Source organism: Perca fluviatilis, chromosome 17 (genome assembly GCF_010015445.1).
Source record: "Perca fluviatilis chromosome 17, GENO_Pfluv_1.0, whole genome shotgun sequence".
Lineage (NCBI taxonomy): Eukaryota > Metazoa > Chordata > Actinopteri > Perciformes > Percidae > Perca > Perca fluviatilis.
In genome coordinates, this window is record NC_053128.1 from 10,846,457 (window position 1) to 10,864,407 (window position 17,951).

General features: G+C 47.8%; 1 protein-coding gene across 2 annotated transcripts in view; it reads left to right on the forward strand.

Annotated features, from left to right (window-relative positions):
- Window positions 1–17,715, forward strand: part of vsig8a (V-set and immunoglobulin domain containing 8a) — a 100,423-nt gene extending 82,708 nt beyond the window's left edge. For both annotated transcript variants that reach the window (XM_039780669.1, XM_039780668.1), the window contains 2 exons: window positions 1,537–1,678; window positions 17,165–17,715. In XM_039780669.1, the coding sequence (XP_039636603.1) occupies window positions 1,537–1,678; window positions 17,165–17,381 (359 nt within the window). In that variant the 3' untranslated portion in view covers window positions 17,382–17,715. The remainder of the gene's footprint in view (window positions 1–1,536; window positions 1,679–17,164) is intronic.
- Window positions 17,716–17,951: the final 236 nt, after the last annotated feature.

Below are 17,951 nucleotides of genomic sequence, written 5' to 3' on the forward strand. Positions count from 1 at the left end.
TTTCAGTTCTTTCCACAGATTCTAGATTGGATTCAGGTCTGGACTTTGACTTGGCCATTCTAACACCTGGATATGTTTATTTGTGAACCATTCCATTGTAGATTTTGCTTTATGTTTTGGATCATTGTCTTGTTGGAAGACAAATCTCCGTCCCAGTCTCAGGTCTTTTGCAGACTCCATCAGGTTTTCTTCCAGAATGGTCCTGTATTTGGCTCCATCCATCTTCCCATCAATTTTAACCATCTTCCCTGTGACGAGTGAAGAAAAGCAGGCCCAGACCATGTTGCTGCCACCACCATGTTTGACAGTGGGGATGGTGTGTTCAGGGGTGATGAGCTGTGTTGCTTTTTCGCCAAACATAACGTTTTGCATTGTTGCCAAAAAGTTCGATTTTGGTTTCATCTGACCACAGCACCTTCTTCCACATGTTTGGTGTGTCTCCCAGGTGGCTTTTGGCAAACTTTAAACGACACTTTTATGGATATCTTTAAGAAATGGCTTTCTTCTTGCCACTCTTCCATAAAGGCCAGATTTGTGCAGTATACGACTGATTGTTGTCCTATGGACAGAGTCTCCCACCTCAGCTGTAGATCTCTGCAGTTCATCCAGAGTGATCATGGGCCTCTTGGCTGCATCTCTGATCAGTCTTCTCATTGTATGAGCTGAAAGTTTAGAGGGACGGCGCGGGTCTTCGTAGATTTGTAGTGGTCTGATACTCCTTCCATTTCAATATTATCGCTTGCACAGTGCTCCTTGGGATGTTTAAAACTTGGGAAATCTTTTTGTATCCAAATCCGGCTTTAAACTTCTCCACAACAGTATCTCGGACCTGCCTGGTGTGTTCCTTGTTCTTCATGATGCACTCTGCGCTTTACACGGACCTCTGAGACTATCACAGAGCAGGTGCATTTATACGGAGACTTGATTACACACAGGTGGATTCTATTTATCATCATTAGTCATTTAGGTCAACATTGGATCATTCAGAGATCCTCACTGAACTTCTGGAGAGAGTTTGCTGCACTGAAAGTAAAGGGGCTGAATAATTTTGCACGCCCACTTTTTCAGTTTTTTATTTGTTAAAAAAGTTTGAAATAGCCAATGAATTTCGTTCCACTTCATAATTGGGACCCACTTGTTGTTGATTCTTCACAAAAAATTACAGTTTTATATCTTTATGTTTGAGGCCTGAAATGTGGCAAAAGGTCGAAACGTTCAAGGGGGCCGAATACTTTCGCAAGGCACTGTATATAAGCACATAAAGATACAACTATTGGGGCTGTTTTTCGTTGAAATTAATTGCATAAAAAGCCACGAGCCAGGTTCTGTCCAAGGTTTCCTCACCGCTGTGTGCAATTGCTCTTAGGGGAATTGTTGGGTTCTCTGTGGATTACAGAGTGTGGTCAAGACCTACTCTGTCTTGAGATAACGTCTGTTATGATTTGACTCTATAAAATTTAATTAAATTGAACTCACACTTTGTTCTTTTCTGCCACAGAGCAGCTGAAAGAATAATTCCTTGTGCTGATTTTACAGCTCCGAACAGAGCAGGGGTGATAGTCGGCACCATTGTGGGTTCTCTCCTCCTCATCTTCATCCTGCTGGTCTTCACTGGGCTTCTATACTGGAAGTTGAGCATCAGACATCGCTTTGAGAAGGAGTTCTCCAATGACATCAGGTACAGTACAGCACTGCAGGTAAAGCTGTTGGCAGGTTAGATAACTGAGCTGCTGCAAGGAGGGAACACACACTGTCTGGCAAGTTTGTGCTTTTGTTCATTTATCACCAAAAAGTCCCATGAGTAAGAAACTACTGCCTCTATTAGCGTTGAATAGTTTTGTCAGCTTGCCAGTTTCTATTAAACGGTACGCACATATGGATAAAACATTAGTGTATGTACTTGCACAGTTTTTTTTTTTTTACATTTGCATGAATTTAGGATAATATGTTTTGGCTTCATGGTGCAAGTGAGAACAGCTGCAGTTATAAATGTGTATTACAAGAAATAAGACAACACACATCAAAGCCTTTCAGATAAGAATAGAAACAAAATCCCAGACTATAATTAAAACCAAGAAAGAAAAACCTGTAAATATAACAAGAATCCAGATGACTCTTTGAGATAGCACACCTCTAGGCTACTCAGGGTTGTTCCACTGTTAGGATTTTATTTTATTTATCCATGTTATAAACCTATGCACTTGATTATGCATATGAAGCCTCACATTGTGCAGAACATGTTTATGAAATCCTTTTGAAATCCGAGGTTTTATGTGACAAGTACAGAAACAAAGGTATAAGGTATATTGATGCAAATATATGTAATTGCTGGCATTATAAATAACATCAGTTCAGCTTTATGCTTCATCTGAAAGTCTAAGTAGGATTCATTAAAAGTTAACAACTCTTTGTTCTTGTTGCTCTTCCCCGTCTTTCTTTCGAGTTGGAAACATGAGAGGCTCTCGTAGTGTCAACAGACGCTCTTGGGTCTTTTTGTCTTAGATTTGCAGCATTACATACGGTTTATTAAATCTCGGAACAACAATGGAAAGTGACATTTCAGAATGTTGTTAAAAATACTTTCCTGGGTTCAACTACTGTATGTCTATTAAATTAAATTAAATTTATATTCATTAATATTCATTCTGCTCATTAGAGTTAGATAAAAATATTGGTACCATTCTCGTATCTGTCCATTAATTATGAAGCTACAGACAAAAGACGGTTAGCTTATAGCTTAGCATAAATACTAGAAACAGAAAAAGGTCACACACAAAGATGTTCCATCTTGTTTGTGTAATTCGCACAAAAAAACAGGTGCAACAACAACTTGAGCTTTTACTGGCCAACTTTTTGGCTTTGCGCTGTTGCCAGGCAACATGCTAAGACTCCAGAAGTTGATATCCCTGGCAATGTAATAGACTGACACTTAATACCTGTGAAACAGGTTCATTGTTTGTACAAAATTAACAAATGAGATATTACTTGTTGATTAGTGAGCTTAAGAGGTGCTGGTAGGTGCATTTTTAGATGCTTCACCCCATTTCCAGTCTTTGTGCTAAGCTGCTGGCTATAGCCCTATATTTGCCGGAAAGAGTTGTATCAATCAGGGCTCGAGAGTGCGACCAATTTGGTCGCAAATGCGACCAAAATTTGTAAGGGTGCGACTAAGATTTTTCCTAGGTCGCACCAGTGCACCTAACGTCCTCGCATCCGCTGCCTCTCCACTAACGAAGCAATGTCGTTTATATGGATATGGTTTAATGTTGCGTTACATGACCCATTCCTTCTGGAAAGCCGTGCCTGGGTTTGGATCTCTCCTCCGCGCAGCCCCCCCCTATTCACTCACACACCGGCCGGCTCCTGGAACATGGAGAGACACAGCGCCGCTGGTCCAAACTCCCGACATTTGTCTACAGTTTTAGTTGTTATTAACACAGCTGTATATTGTTAAGTATGAGAGGGAAACCTGTATTGGTACCAGTGTTTCCGCTGGTAACTCTGTTACTGCGGCCGCCACGGCAAAAAACACATTAGAAGTTATTCAATGCAACTAACTTCAGTTGGTTGAGTAATAGCGTGTAAGACGGAGCCTGCTGGATCATAGTTCATAAAAATGCAGCGCAGTGACGATACAGACATTTCATAGCCTGCACCATAGACATAATATATATTATGTCTATGGCCTGCACAAGACGGGTGTAACGCCGCTAATGAGTCAGCCGTCACTCTCTGAGTAGCCTAGCATACGCTTCAGTCCATCGCACTCCCTCGGTCTTTCGCTCGTTCTTTTTTTTCTTTCTAAAGATTTCGGCCTTTATTTTGATAGGAAAGCTGAAGACATGAAAAGGGAGAGAGAGGGGGGGATGACATGAAGGAAAGGGCCGCAGGTCGGAGTCAAACTTCTATATTTACCAACTGAGCTATCCGGGCGTCCTCTTTCTCTTTTAACCAGTCTGTTATTGTTGTTGAAAGTTTATGAAGGAGCTTTCTCAGATATATATATATATATATATTTTTTTTTAGATAACTTTCATTTACATGTGTTGCAGCTGTATATTTTCAAACTGGTAAAGGAAACCCTGTCTTTGCATTTTATTTTAATCACAATCTGTTTTAATAAAAGAGCTTGTGAAAAGTGGCTTTGACTTAAAACTGAACATTTAACCCACTTTGTAAAAAAATACAGAGCTATATATTGTGTATCGCCATTCAGCGTTACGGCGATGCAAGGAAACATTTGGGTGCACCTAAATTTTGTGCTGGTGCACCTAAATAAAAAAAGTTAGGCACACCAGTGCAACCAAGGCAAAAAGTTAGTGTGGAGCCCTGTCAATGATGAGCTATTTCTTTGAGAGGTGATCTTGTTGCAACAGAAAAAAACATGACAAGAAACAACTGTGCACTTTTCTTCAATGACTGCATAAGTTTCCTCTCTGTGCCATGCCTGTTCTCCCATCCTGCACACTTGGAAAATATTTCAACATATCAAACTTTCTTTCCTTTAGCTGAATGTGAAGGTTTTGCCTTAGAAGTGTAGTGCAATATCTTCATGATACATGTTGAGTGATTGTCACCCAGAAACAATAATATTTAAAAAAAACAAATCCAGAAGGAATCATGGAGACAGGCTGCAGAGACACCCATGTGGCTTCAGTGTCAGTGGAGGTGACTCTTTGACTACTTCTTTGAAAGTAGGCTTATGTGTTGAAAATTATACATTGAAACTTACCAAATGCACACAACCGCACACGAAATAAGATTGCATACACGTATACATAAATAAATAGCCTAACATTATTAAAAAAGCCTTGGAATTTAAACCACAGAAAAAGTAACGGCCATGGAATCTTTAAGAATTTTGTTATAGTTATGTTGTCAACTCCGACATGAAGGTAATGTTTTTGATTCTGTTTGTCTGTTTACTGGCCCGACTTTCAAATGTAATGTTTACATCCCAAAACCGTAGAGGCTAAACACCACTGCTCTGCAACCATGCATACAGTATATTTATGAGGCAAGAGAAAAATCTAGCACAGTAATTATTTTCATTTGAGGCAGGCAACACAGTTTGCCCTCTGCCCTGTGAATTTATACAGGCTTTTATTTAATAAAAACAAATGGATATGAATGTCAGCCAGGGCCACCTCCAAATGTAAAAAAACACTTAGAACAAAATAGTAGAGATCAACACATCTCATGCCTGTATATACCACAATTTCTTGTCGCTTTACAGAAAGGTTGGTTAAGGTTGAGAAACACTAATCTGTTAAACTCACCTTTATGGCAAATCAATATATGTTTAGTCTTAAAGCACACAGACTATTCAACATGCTTCACGTAAGGCAAAGAAATGCATTAGGACAACATTTAAAAAAAACATTTATATAATGAAATACAATACATTAGCCAAAATAAGGTGCATAATATAGTTTTAATTCAGTGATACGTTGCTGCTTAGACTTCTCAATAGGTTTATGGTTTGAAGGTCTGGCAAAATCACTTAAAGACTACAGCTATGTTAGTGTTGTGTTGTGCAGGATACATGCAACAAACAGCAATTACAACAGCTCAGATGGTTGCCCTTGAAGGATGGAGCCATATAACTTCAATTCAGTGCGGTACATAATAATAACCACAGCGCCTTGAGTAGCAGGCCCTACCACCTTCAGGTCAGCCCCCCTTAGCTACAGTAAGGGTAGTCTATACCCACGAGGTTGCACTTCCAGGATTGCTCTCGTTCTGCCAGACATTCCGCCGGATGTCTCTCTTTTCGGATGTCCTGTTACCTTACACTTTCTTTGTGTTGTAATTCTAAACTCTGGTCGATTCATGAGGACTATGGTTAACTGCTCCTCAGATCTCTGCAGGGTCTGGCTGGTCCACACAGCATTCCTGGGATGGGAGAAAAGCGTGCTCTGGTTTATTAGCATTTCTTTTCTTTAAAGATCTATCCAATCTGAGTTTTCTGTTGCACGACTAAAACAACTTTTGAACGTACTGTATACATGTTCCACCAAAATAAGTTCCTTCCTGAAGCTATTTTGCAGCGGCACCGTGGCTCTGCTCGGCGCTTAGCACCGCCCAAGACGATTGTGATTGGTTTAAAGAAATGCCAATAAACCAGAGCGTTTTTCTCCCATCCTGGATTGCTGTGTGGACTAGCCAGACCCTCCTTTGCAGCGCTGTGGAGGACGGTCTGGCAATGCGTGTCAGGTGTAGCAGGGAGGAGTAGGGAATGGCGGACCCAAAAATGCAGAGAGCAGGCAGGCAGGCAGGCAGGAGTAAGTTGAAAACGAGGATTTAATGATGAAACTCACGAACACAAACACAAACAATGATCTGACACTGGACAAGGGGAACACCAAGACTAAATACACAGACTAATGAGATAACACAAGACAGGTGACACAAGGGCTGGGAAACAGGTGAAACACATTAGGCAGGGCAGAGCAATCAACAAAAGGAGGGAAACACAAGACCGGAAGTAAAGTGGACAAGACAAGACAGAAAACCAGAGACTTCAAAATAAAACAGGAAACAGAGCACAAAACAGACCACCAAAATAAGACAAGACACCAAAACCATAACAGTACCCCCCCCCAAGGGACAGATCCCAGATGTCCAAAAAAAAAAGGAGCAAAAGACAAACCAGGGAGGGAGGAGGGGGCCGGAGGGAGGAGGGGCGACCCAAAAAGTCAAACTAAATCAACCCCGGAAGGGGCAGGAAGGCACTGGAGACACTCGGGGCAAGGGAAACAGAGAGAGGCCAGAGGGAAAAGAGAGTCCTTGGGGCACGGGAACAGGGAGTCCAGGAGCACAGGGAACAGAGAGTCCCGGGGGCACGGGGAAACACAGAGAAGGGCAGAATCCCACAGGCGGCGCCCGCGAAGGCAGGATGCTTCAGGCGGCCGGCCGAAAGGCAGAACCCCTCAGACGGCCGAACAGAACGGTGAGGGGTTACGTAGGAGGCCGTCTGCAACGGGAATCCCCTCAGGAGGGACGAACAGGGACGGGAAGTCTTGCGGCCCCGGCCGGCGAATGCTATACCCCTCTGGCGGCCGGCGGCGAAGGCCGTACCCCTCTGGCGGCCGGCGGCGAAGGCCGTACCCCTCAGGAGACTTGGCAGGCCAATGAAGGCTAAAACCCTCCGAGGGCCGGGCAAGCAACGGGTCAGCTGAGCTGGAGCCAGGCGAAGAGTCAGCGGGGCTGGAGCCAGGCGAAGAGTCAGCGGGGCTGGAGCCAGGCGAAGAGTCAGCGGGGCTGGAGCCAGGCGAAGAGTCTGCGGGGCTGGAGCCAGGCGAAGAGTCTGCGGGGCTGGAGCCAGGGGAGCTGCTAGCTGGCCTGGACTCAGGGGAGCTGCTAGCTGGCCTGGACTCAGGGGAGCTGCTAGCTGGCCTGGACTCAGGGGAGCTGCTAGCTGGCCTGGACTCAGGGGAGCTGCTAGCTGGCCTGGACTCAGGGGAGCTGCTAGCTGGCCTGGACTCAGGGGAGCTGCTAGCTGGCCTGGACTCAGGGGAGCTGCTAGCTGGCCTGGACTCAGGGGAGCTGCTAGCTGGCCTGGACTCAGGGGAGCTGCTAGCTGGCCTGCGAATCAGGGGAGCTGCTAGCTGGCTGCGAATCAGGGAGCTGCTAGCTGGCTGCGAATCAGGGAGCTGCTAGCTGGCTGCAAATCAGGGAGCTGCTAGCTGGCTGGGAATCAGGCGCGGCGCTGGCTGCGGTTCCGGGAGCTGCTAGCTGGCTGCGAATCAGGGAGATGCTAGCTGGCTCGCAATCAGGGGAGATGCTAGCTAGCTGCGAGTCAGGAGATGCTAGCTAGCTGCGAGTCAGGGAGATGCTAGCTAGCTGCGAAGTCAGGGAGATGCTAGCTGCGAAACCAGGGAGGTTGCTAGCTAGCCGGGGTACTGGAGAGGCTGCTAGCTAACCTGGAGACAGGGAGGGGCCGCAGCAGGCCGAGAGGCTGGGAAGGGGCTGTACGTCAGCCCGGCAAGAGGGAGGCGGGCGTGCCGCGCCCAGGGACAGGAGGGCTGCACGTCCGCTCAGGATCAGGGAGCTGCACGTCAGTTCAGAGTCAGGAGAGCTGCACGTCAGCTCAGAGTCAAGAGAGCTGCACGTCAGCCCAGAGTCAGGAGAGCTGCACGCCAGCTCAAGTCAGGAGGGCTGCACGTCAGCTCAGAGTCAGGAGGGCTGCACGGCAGCGGCAACTGGGCTGCAGGAGTGGCGTCGAAGCGACTGGGCTGCAGGCGTGGCTGCAGGCGTGGCGTCGGGCGACGGGGCTGCCGCAATGCGTGTGCGGCGTGGCTGCAGGCGGAGCGTCGAGGGTGACTGGCCAGGGCGACCGGCTGCAGGCGCTGGGTCGGGCGACTGGACTGCGGCGTGGCTGAGGGCACAGAGCCGGATCAGGCTCAGGTCCACTGTGAGGCTGATTGGGGACATGGCGCGAGAGCCACGATGTCCCTTCCTCCGTCCACGGCCTCCACGGGTCCCCGCGAGACGGCCAGGCGGGTTTCCGTGACCGCGCTTGTGGTTGGGGGACACGCTGACCGGGTAGCGTCTGAGCAGTCTCCCAAGAGTTCTGGGGAAGCTGGCAAAGTGGCAGGCGGGCTGACAAAGCACACACCGACGGGCCCGTTGGCCGACTGGGAGGGAGGCGGCAGGCTGGTGGTGGGTGAGTCACTGGGGGTGGCTTGTAGAAAACGCGCCAGCAGGAGCTTGACTTCCTCCAGGTGGGGGGAACAAAGTGACCTCACCCAAGGCCTTTTGCCAACCACTGTCGCTGAATGGCGAAGCTTCTCCAGGAGAGGAGGGTCCGGTCTGGCTCAGAGCAGAGCAAACACTGCACAGTCAAGCCAAATTCCAACACCTTCTTGGTGAAAAGAAGTTTCTCCGCTGGGTCCATGACGGTCAGATCATTTATGTGCGGTGTGCGGGGAGGAGTAGGGAATGGCGGACCCAAAAATGCAGAGAGCAGGCAGGCAGGCAGGCAGGAGTAAGTTGAAAACGAGGATTTAATGATGAAACTCACGAACACAAACACAAACAATGATCTGACACTGGACAAGGGGAACACCAAGACTAAATACACAGACTAATGAGATAACACAAGACAGGTGACACAAGGGCTGGGAAACAGGTGAAACACATTAGGCAGGGCAGAGCAATCAACAAAAGGAGGGAAACACAAGACCGGAAGTAAAGTGGACAAGACAAGACAGAAAACCAGAGACTTCAAAATAAAACAGGAAACAGAGCACAAAACAGACCACCAAAATAAGACAAGACACCAAAACCATAACAGTACCCCCCCCCAAGGGACAGATCCCAGATGTCCAAAAAAAAAGGAGCAAAAGACAAACCAGGGAGGGAGGAGGGGGCCCGGAGGAGGGACGACCCAAAAAGTCAAACTAAATCAACCCCGGAAGGGCGAGGAAGGCACTGGAGACACTCGGGGCAAGGGAAACAGAGAGAGGCCAGAGGGAAAAGAGAGTCCTGGGGCACGGGGAACAGGGAGTCCAGGAGCACAGGGAACAGAGAGTCCCGGGGGCACGGGGAAACACAGAGAAGGCAGAATCCCACAGGCGACCGGCGACGAAGGCAGGATGCTTCAGGCGGCCGGCGACGAAGGCAGAACCCTCAGACGGGCCGAACAGAACGGTGAGGGTTTGGCAGGAGGCCGTCTGCAACGGCGAATCCCCTCAGGAGGACGAACAGGACGGGAAGTCTCTCGGCGGGCCGCGCCGCGCAATGCTGCCGCCGCTCGCGGGCAAGGCCGTACCCTCTGGCGGGCCGGGCGCGAAGGCCGTACCCCTCTGGCGCGCGCGGCGGCCGTATACCCCTTCATGGCCGGGCGGCGGCGGGGAGTGCCCTCTGGAGGCCGGCGGCGGCGGGGAGAGTGCCCTCTGGAGGCCGGCGGGCGAAAGCGATACCCTCTGGAGGCCGGGCGGCGGCGGCGATACCCCCTCTGGAGGCCAGCGGGCGAAGGGGAGTCCCCTCAGGAGGCGCCGGGCGAAGGAGAGTCCCCTCAGGAGGCCGGGCGGGCGAAGGAGAGTCCCCTTCAGGCGGCCGGGCGGGCGAGAGTCCCCTTATGGCGGCGGGCGGCGGGGCCATACCCCTCAGGAGACTTGGCAGGCCAATGAAGGCTAAAACCCTCCGGGGCCGGGCAAGCAACGGGTCAGCTGAGCTGGACAGCGAGTCAGCGGGGCGGAGCCAGGCGAAGAGTCAGCGGGGCTGGAGCCGCAGGCGAAGAGTCAGCGGGGCTGGAGCCAGGCGAAGAGTCGCGGGGCTGGGCCAGGCGAAGAGTCTGGGGGGGCTGGAGCCAGGGAGCGCGAGCGTGGCCTGGACTCAGGGAAGCCGCTAGCTGGCCTGGACTCAGGGGCGCTGCTAGCTGGCCTGGACTCAGGGAGCTGCTAGCTGGCCTGGACTCAGGGAGCTGCTAGCTGGCCTGGACTCAGGGGAGCTGCTAGCTGGCTCGGACTCAGGGGAGCTGCTAGCTGGCCTGGACTCCAGGGGAGCTGCTAGCTGGCCTGGACTCAGGGCGCTGCTAGCTGGCTGCGAACGGGGAGCTGCTAGCTGGCTGCGAATCAGGGAGCTGCTAGGCTGGCTGCAAATCAGGGGAGATGCTAGCTGGCTGCGAATCAGGGAGATGCTAGCTGGCTGCGAATCAGGGAGCTGCTAGCTGGGCTGCGAATCAGGGGAGATGCTAGCTGGCTGCGAATCAGGCAATAGCTGGCTGCGAGTCAGGGGAGATGCTAGCTAGCTGCGAGTCAGGGAGATGCTAGCTGGCTGCGAAGTCAGGGAGATGCTAGCTGGCGGGGAACCAGGGAGGTTGCTAGCGCGGGTGTACGAGAGGCTGCTAGCTAACCTGGAGACAGGGGAGAGGCCGCTAGCAGGCCGAGAGGCTGGGAAGGGGCTGTACGTCAGCCCAGAGGCAGGAGGGCTGCATGCCAGCCCAGGGACAGGAGGGCTGCACGTCAGCTCAGGATCAGGGGAGCTGCACGTCAGTTCAGAGTCAGGAGAGCTGCACGTCAGCTCAGAGTCAAGAGAGCTGCACGTCAGCCCAGAGTCAGGAGAGCTGCACGTCAGCTCAGAGTCAGGAGGGCTGCACGTCAGCTCAGAGTCAGGAGGGCTGCACGGCAGCGGCAACTGGGCTGCAGGAGTGGCGTCGAGCGACTGGGCTGCAGGCGTGGCTGCAGGCGTGGCGTCGGGCGACTGGGCTGCAAGCGTGGCTGCAGGCGTGGCTGCAGGCGTGGCTGCAGGCGTGGCGTCGGGCGACTGGGCGTCAGGCGACCGGGCTGCAGGCGCGGGGTCGGGCGACTGGACTGCCGGCGTGGCTGAGGGCACACAGGTCGGATCAGGCTCAGGTCCACTGTGAGGCTGATTGGGGACATGGCGCTGAGAGCCACGATGTCCCTTCCTCCGTCCACGGCCTCCACGGGTCCCCGTGAAGACGGGCCGGGCGGGTTCCGTCATAGGACTGCTTGTGTTGGGGGCATACGCTGACCGGGTAGCGTCTGAGCAGTCTCCCAAGAGTTCTGGGGAAGCTGGCAAAGTGGCAGGCGGGCGGGCAGAACAGGCGCCACGGCCACGGGCTCGTTGGCCGACTGGGAGGAGGCAGGGCGCTGGTGGTGGGTGAGTCACTGGGGGTGGCTTGTAGAAAACGCCTCAGTACGGAGCTTGACTTCCTCCAGGTGGGGAAAAAATTGGCCCACCCAAGGCCTCTCTGCCAACCACTGTCGCTGAATGGCGAGCTTCTCCAGGAGAGGAGGGTGCCGGTCTGGCTCAGAGCAGAGCAAACACTGCACAGTCAAGCCAAATTCCAACACCTTCTTGGTGAAAAGAAGTTTCTCCGCTGGGTCCATGATGGTCAGATCATTATGTCAGGTGTAGCAGGGAGGAGTAGGGAATGGCGGACCCAAAAATGCAGAGAGCAGGCAGGCAGGCAGGCAGGAGTAAGTTGAAAACGAGGATTTAATGATGAAACTCACGAACACAAACACAAACAATGATCTGACACTGGACAAGGGGAACACCAAGACTAAATACACAGACTAATGAGATAACACAAGACAGGTGACACAAGGGCTGGGAAACAGGTGAAACACATTAGGCAGGGCAGAGCAATCAACAAAAGGAGGGAAACACAAGACCGGAAGTAAAGTGGACAAGACAAGACAGAAAACCAGAGACTTCAAAATAAAACAGGAAACAGAGCACAAAACAGACCACCAAAATAAGACAAGACACCAAAACCATAACAATGCGAGACTACAGTAAGGGTTCAAGATGCTGATCAACAACAACCACAACGTTCCCCGGCCAGTTCCAGTCTGATCAGGGACCGCTGTTGCATCTCTCTCTCTCTATTTCCTGTCGTCTCTGTTGCCTAGTCACCTTAACTCCTGCATCTCTGCTATCTTTACATCAAGGACCATAACGGAAATAAGTCTTACATTGTATTGCGTCTTGATATTTTTGTAGTTATTAAGATTTAATATCTTCCCCATCATAATGGCAGATGAAAGGACATTAGAGAAAGTTAATCAATCAAAGGAACAGAAAAACAACTTTTTAGACACGCTGGATGGCAATCTCAGTAATTCGGTCAGTTTACCACTTTGGTCCAGACCTTACACCTTATTATCATTGCAAGCTGACGTTAGCATTCAGCTCAAAGCACTGCTATACAGCCTCACAGACTCTTGGTAATTTTAAATTTAAAAGAAGCTAACGTTTTGGCTCAGATAAGATCATCAGTCCCATCTGGTTCCATCTGTGTGCAGCATCGTAGCTAAATATTTCACTAGCTTTACCAGTGGTAAATTATATTTTTTTTGTTATTGCCTCAAATCATTTTGTAATAATATTCTCATTGTTTTCAAATGGACGTCTGATTTTGGGACAAAACTCCATCATCCTCATGTGCAAGTAGCCACGTGTAGTTTTTTGAGTTGATATTATTTTGGTCGCGATCTCTCTCCTGCGCAAGAACAATGCAAACTGTGTAACTAGTTGAAAAGGGCAGAGTGGTACACTCTCAAAAAGAAGTTCCTGGTTCAGGCTCTTTTTGTCCTCTAATGGCATAAATCAGTGAGCAGTATGCAGAATGCGGAACTGCTCCGGGGCCAATGTTCTGCAGCCGAACTCCCATCCTGACACCTCTGACAGGATTTCTCCTTTTGCATATAAACAGTGTCTGCCCTAAAACTTTAGAGTTATGGTTCGTATGCAGTTGAAAACAGCCCACATGCTTTCAAAGTAGACGTTGATGTGGGAGCAAGGTCCGCGTGGGAGGACAGTGTTGTGTACAAAAGACAGAGAGCCACAATCCTCCATATCTGTGACATACAGGAGTTCAACTCTCTTCACACAAACATAGCATTGTAGTGAAAAGCTCATAGAAGAGGGACATCAAAGCCGTAATCATTTGAGCCATGACAATAATAGTTTCTTTTTTCCATCTGTCAGTGTTCAAGGTAAAAAATAAAAACATTGCAGATTAAGTGGGGGGGAAATATCTTCAGAGATGAGTCATGAAGAGTATCAAATCAGTTCAAGTACTGTATCCTTAAAAAAAAAAAAACTACAGTGAGAAAAATAAGACTCTGCATCAGGTAATTTGAATATGACATATAAAAACAAACCTGTACACTGCAAGACTGACATGGACAAACCGATCAATTCAGTATCATTATCAACAGCTTCTAGTTATACAAATGTCTCAATACACACCAACTCTGACCACAGACTAACATATTAACAGTTAAAATGGTGAGCTTCTTAACAAAAAATTACAAAACGACACCAAAACATACTCAAACCAAAATACAAAAGAAATATTAAACTGAGGCAAAATAACAGAAAACAAACAAAACAGCAACCTCATAGCTAGCTGCCAAATCTCTTCTTTCTTCTCCTGAAGCCTCGTGTTATTCATTCTCTTGTTTGACGTCACTGAGTCAGGAGCTAAGCGCTGCTAAGCTAGCCGGCCCCATGGCTACTTCCACACCTGGCGAGTCCCCACTTCCTCGCAGGATTTCCAAGTTATTTAAGGACACAAACAAAGAAATTGCTGACCTCAGGGAAGATGTTCGTCGTCTTTCCGAGGATTTGAAAACTAAAGATACTTGGCCGGTGTTGGCCGCTTGCTTGGATGTGGCTCACAACCAGTCGCTCCGGATTTCGACCCTCTCGGCAGCCCTCCACGACACGGAGCCGTGGGACCCTGCCCGGCGCCCAGCTTCCTGCTCGAAGCCGACCATCAAAGCATCCTGGACTGAGGTGGTTTGCGTCCGAAGGAAAGCCCCAGATAGGGCTCCATCGCCTCCTACATCGCCTCCCACCATCAGCCTCTCCAATCGCTTCAGCATCTTGTCGGAGCTGGATGTCAACAAGGCTGACTGTCCTGGCTCGCTCCCGGGGACCAGGGTTGCTGGAGCTTCCTCTCTGTCGTCGGCTGGTGGATTGACTGTGGCGACCGGTGGCAAATGCTGTGGTTCCCCACGGACGCAGATCAACCCTCCCGTCTCCTCCTCAGGTGTCTGGTGGTCCTTGGGCTCCAGAACCGGCTGGCCAGCTTTCGTCCGCTCTTCCCCTCAACCACAATAATTATCGGTGACTCCATCACCCGGCGTATATGTTTCTTCAATGCTATCACACACTGCTTTCCTGGAGCCAAAGTTGCTGACATCTTGGATAAAGTTGTGGCCCTGATACCCTCATTCCCAACGTCCATTAAACGTATCGTGGTCCATTGTGGACACAATGACTTGTCCTACCATGAAAATGAACGCACAAAGCGAGATTTTAACATTCTTATAGATGTTTTAAAGAACACTGGGAAATTGATTTTTGTTTCAGGCCCACTTCCCTCTCTAGGTCGCGGAAAAGACCTTTTTAGCAGGAATGTCTGCAGACACAGAGCTATGATTGACGGTTTGCATCTCAAAAACATGCACAAACACACTTCCCAGACGCACTCTCCCAAAACCTCCTTCTCCTCTACAAATAACTCTGCTAGTCCACAGAACAGCTACATAATTTCAGTTATTATTAATAATAGACCACACAAAGTGGTGAGTTGGCAAAGTGGTAAGAAGCACTCAACTGCAAACCGTCAATTTGACATCCATCCCCCATCAGCTACAGCCTGCCCCAAATAATTAGGCAGATAATTCCCTTAACAGACTAACAATAGCTCTATCAAATGTCAGATCTTTAGCAGGAAAATCATTTTAAATCATTGATTTTATTTAGGGCTGGGACGATTCATCGACGTAGTCGACGTCATTGCTCTGTTTACGTTTTACTTTTAATTTTTGTATTCCTCCTGAATGTGACTTTGTTTTGTGGTTGGTTGATAGCCTACATCAGGCTTCAGGTTGCACTAAAAAATAATAACAGTGCAGTGTAAATAGAGATTTGAGCCTTAATGAAATTTGTTTTGTGTAAATTGTTAATAATTGAGCAATGGGAAATTAATCGTTAAGTGAAAAATTAATTGTTAGATTAATCGAAAAATTAATCGTTAGAAAAACCACAGTCTTAGTATTACTCAACCTCAGTGCTGCATTTGATACGGTCGACCACGACATACTACTGGACCAATTGGAAAACTGGGTTGGCCTTTCTGGCTCAGTACGAAAGTGGTTCGAATCCTATTTAAAGAATAGGAACTACTATGTGTCTATAGATAATTATGCATTTGAGTACACAGATATAACGTGTGGAGTTCCCTAAGGCTCTGTCCTGGGACCTCTACTGTTTAATATCTTCATGCTTCCACTGGCTCAGATTATGAAAAATAAGACCTAATGAGGCAAACCAGCATGCACTCTCCCTGATTAAGCAGCTGATCTACCCCCCCAAATCACAGGCAGAACCATAGCAAAACACTATAAACCCATACAACCTGCTATGTCAAATTGTACAAATAAACTAAGACAATAACCTACAACATTACACTTAAATTAAAGATTAAGCAGACACCAAACAGTATTCATTTTGGGAACAGGGCCCAGTGAAAAGAGAAAAGGGAGAAAGGCAGCCTTTTCACAAACTGTAAAAAGAAAAGACACATAATTTCACTGGCAGAGCAAGACAACCATGGAAATACCTTAAAATGAGATACCTAATTGGTGTTTTTATTTCATTTACTGTATTTGGTTTTTACACATTCTTGTTCACAGCAGTCCTGTCTTGTTGCATGGCAATGAATACACACCCAAGAATCACAGCCCCAAAGATTTGGAACAATATTATTTCCCATTTCAACTTAACAAAAGCAAATGTATTCCCTTTACCAGCAGAAATCTAAGTCGTTGGCCTCCACAAGAGACGAAAATCCCAGAGTCCATCAGTTGTGGGATTTTTTCTCCCTTTGACAGAGAAGCAGATCCCAGCTGGTACTGCAAAGTTACATAAATGCTGAATGCAAAGTAGCTCCTAAGCTTGAATGTTGGCAGCGCTGTTGACGGGGAAAGATTGTACTTTATGCTTATTGTCAGTGGTTGCCGTTTGAAACCAGCACCAGAGTGAATTAAAAAGTAAAAGTAGAAGAGCATCGGTGAAATCAGTGTTTCAGTCAGAGAAGCCACACTTGAGAATAACCTCTTAATAGACAAAGATAACAGATTTATAACAAGATGTATGCTCTTTGCCTACAGGGCCGCATTGTTTCACTTAATAAATACTGTACATCCACTGTGGTGTGGGATATGGACACAAGCACCCAGAAGGCACCTGGTTATCAGAAATAACAGCAGCATTAGTGTACATTAAGTTGTGAAGTTGTGAAAGGATTAGTCAATTTATCTGTTAATCCTTCTTCTTAGACTTCCCCTTGTAAATCTCACTTTTGTGACATTTTACAATTTTGACAATTTAATTAAATAAAAAGAAAAATGTATCCTACCCTATTAATTAGCATAAACTGAACCAATTCCCGGTCAATGCAGCTCTACACCAAAGCTCCATAAATGAGCTTTACAGTTCTGATTTCATGCTATGAAACTCTGCTTCTACAGTTTCCTTTTCAGCCATTTTACCATGAAACATGTCGAGCAGTGATTCTCTGAATTCAAATGACTGAACTGAAATAATGTCCTCTGTAGTGAAATTCTTTAACTTTCTTTATTCTCTCCCTCTGTTCTGCTCTGATATTAAACAGGGAGGATGCTCCGCCTCCTGAGAGCCGCCCAGTCAGTCGCGGTACGAGCCGGAGCGCCAGTCAGCACCCACAGGTTACTTACTGCCAGGTGGGCAGGACCGACATAAGCTCTTTGAATGATGGACGCACACTCACTCCCTCCAGCAACAGCCATGGACACACACCGGTCAAATACACAGCAGTCGAATATGACAGCAAGTACGGATACGCGGTGTGATGATCAACAACAGAGCTGAACTGAGAATGTTTTTACTTTCATTGTAATGTTTCAAAAGATGCTTCAGGGCAGTTCAGACACTTGAAACTTAAAATCTGGAGCAGCAGGAGTCTTGGATAGAGTCTAATGAATTCATAGCTGTGCCATGTGATGATTTAACTTCTTTTAAACAAGATAATGTAACATTACCATGTCATTCAACATGCAAGTGAATGTCACTGTCTTTAAAGAATCTTAAAAATGTATAAGTGTAGATAAATAAGACTTTTTTTTTCTGGAAGTTCTTATTTTCTGTTTTAACTACACACAAATAAACGTTTTCTAATATTTTCAATGTTTCTTTTATCATTTGCTATCAGGGCTGTATCGCCTATTGGCGGACCATTTTCAATGTATGCCTTCTGCGACCCAACCCTTACGGGGGGGGTCTGAGGAGTATTCACCCGAGGAGAAATATTTAGAAACTTTACAGCTGAACTGTAAGAACATTTTAAAGCATTTTGAACCAAAAATCCTAAATCAATGGTTCTCAAAATGTTTATGACTGAGTGCTATTTTAGGTAGCCATCA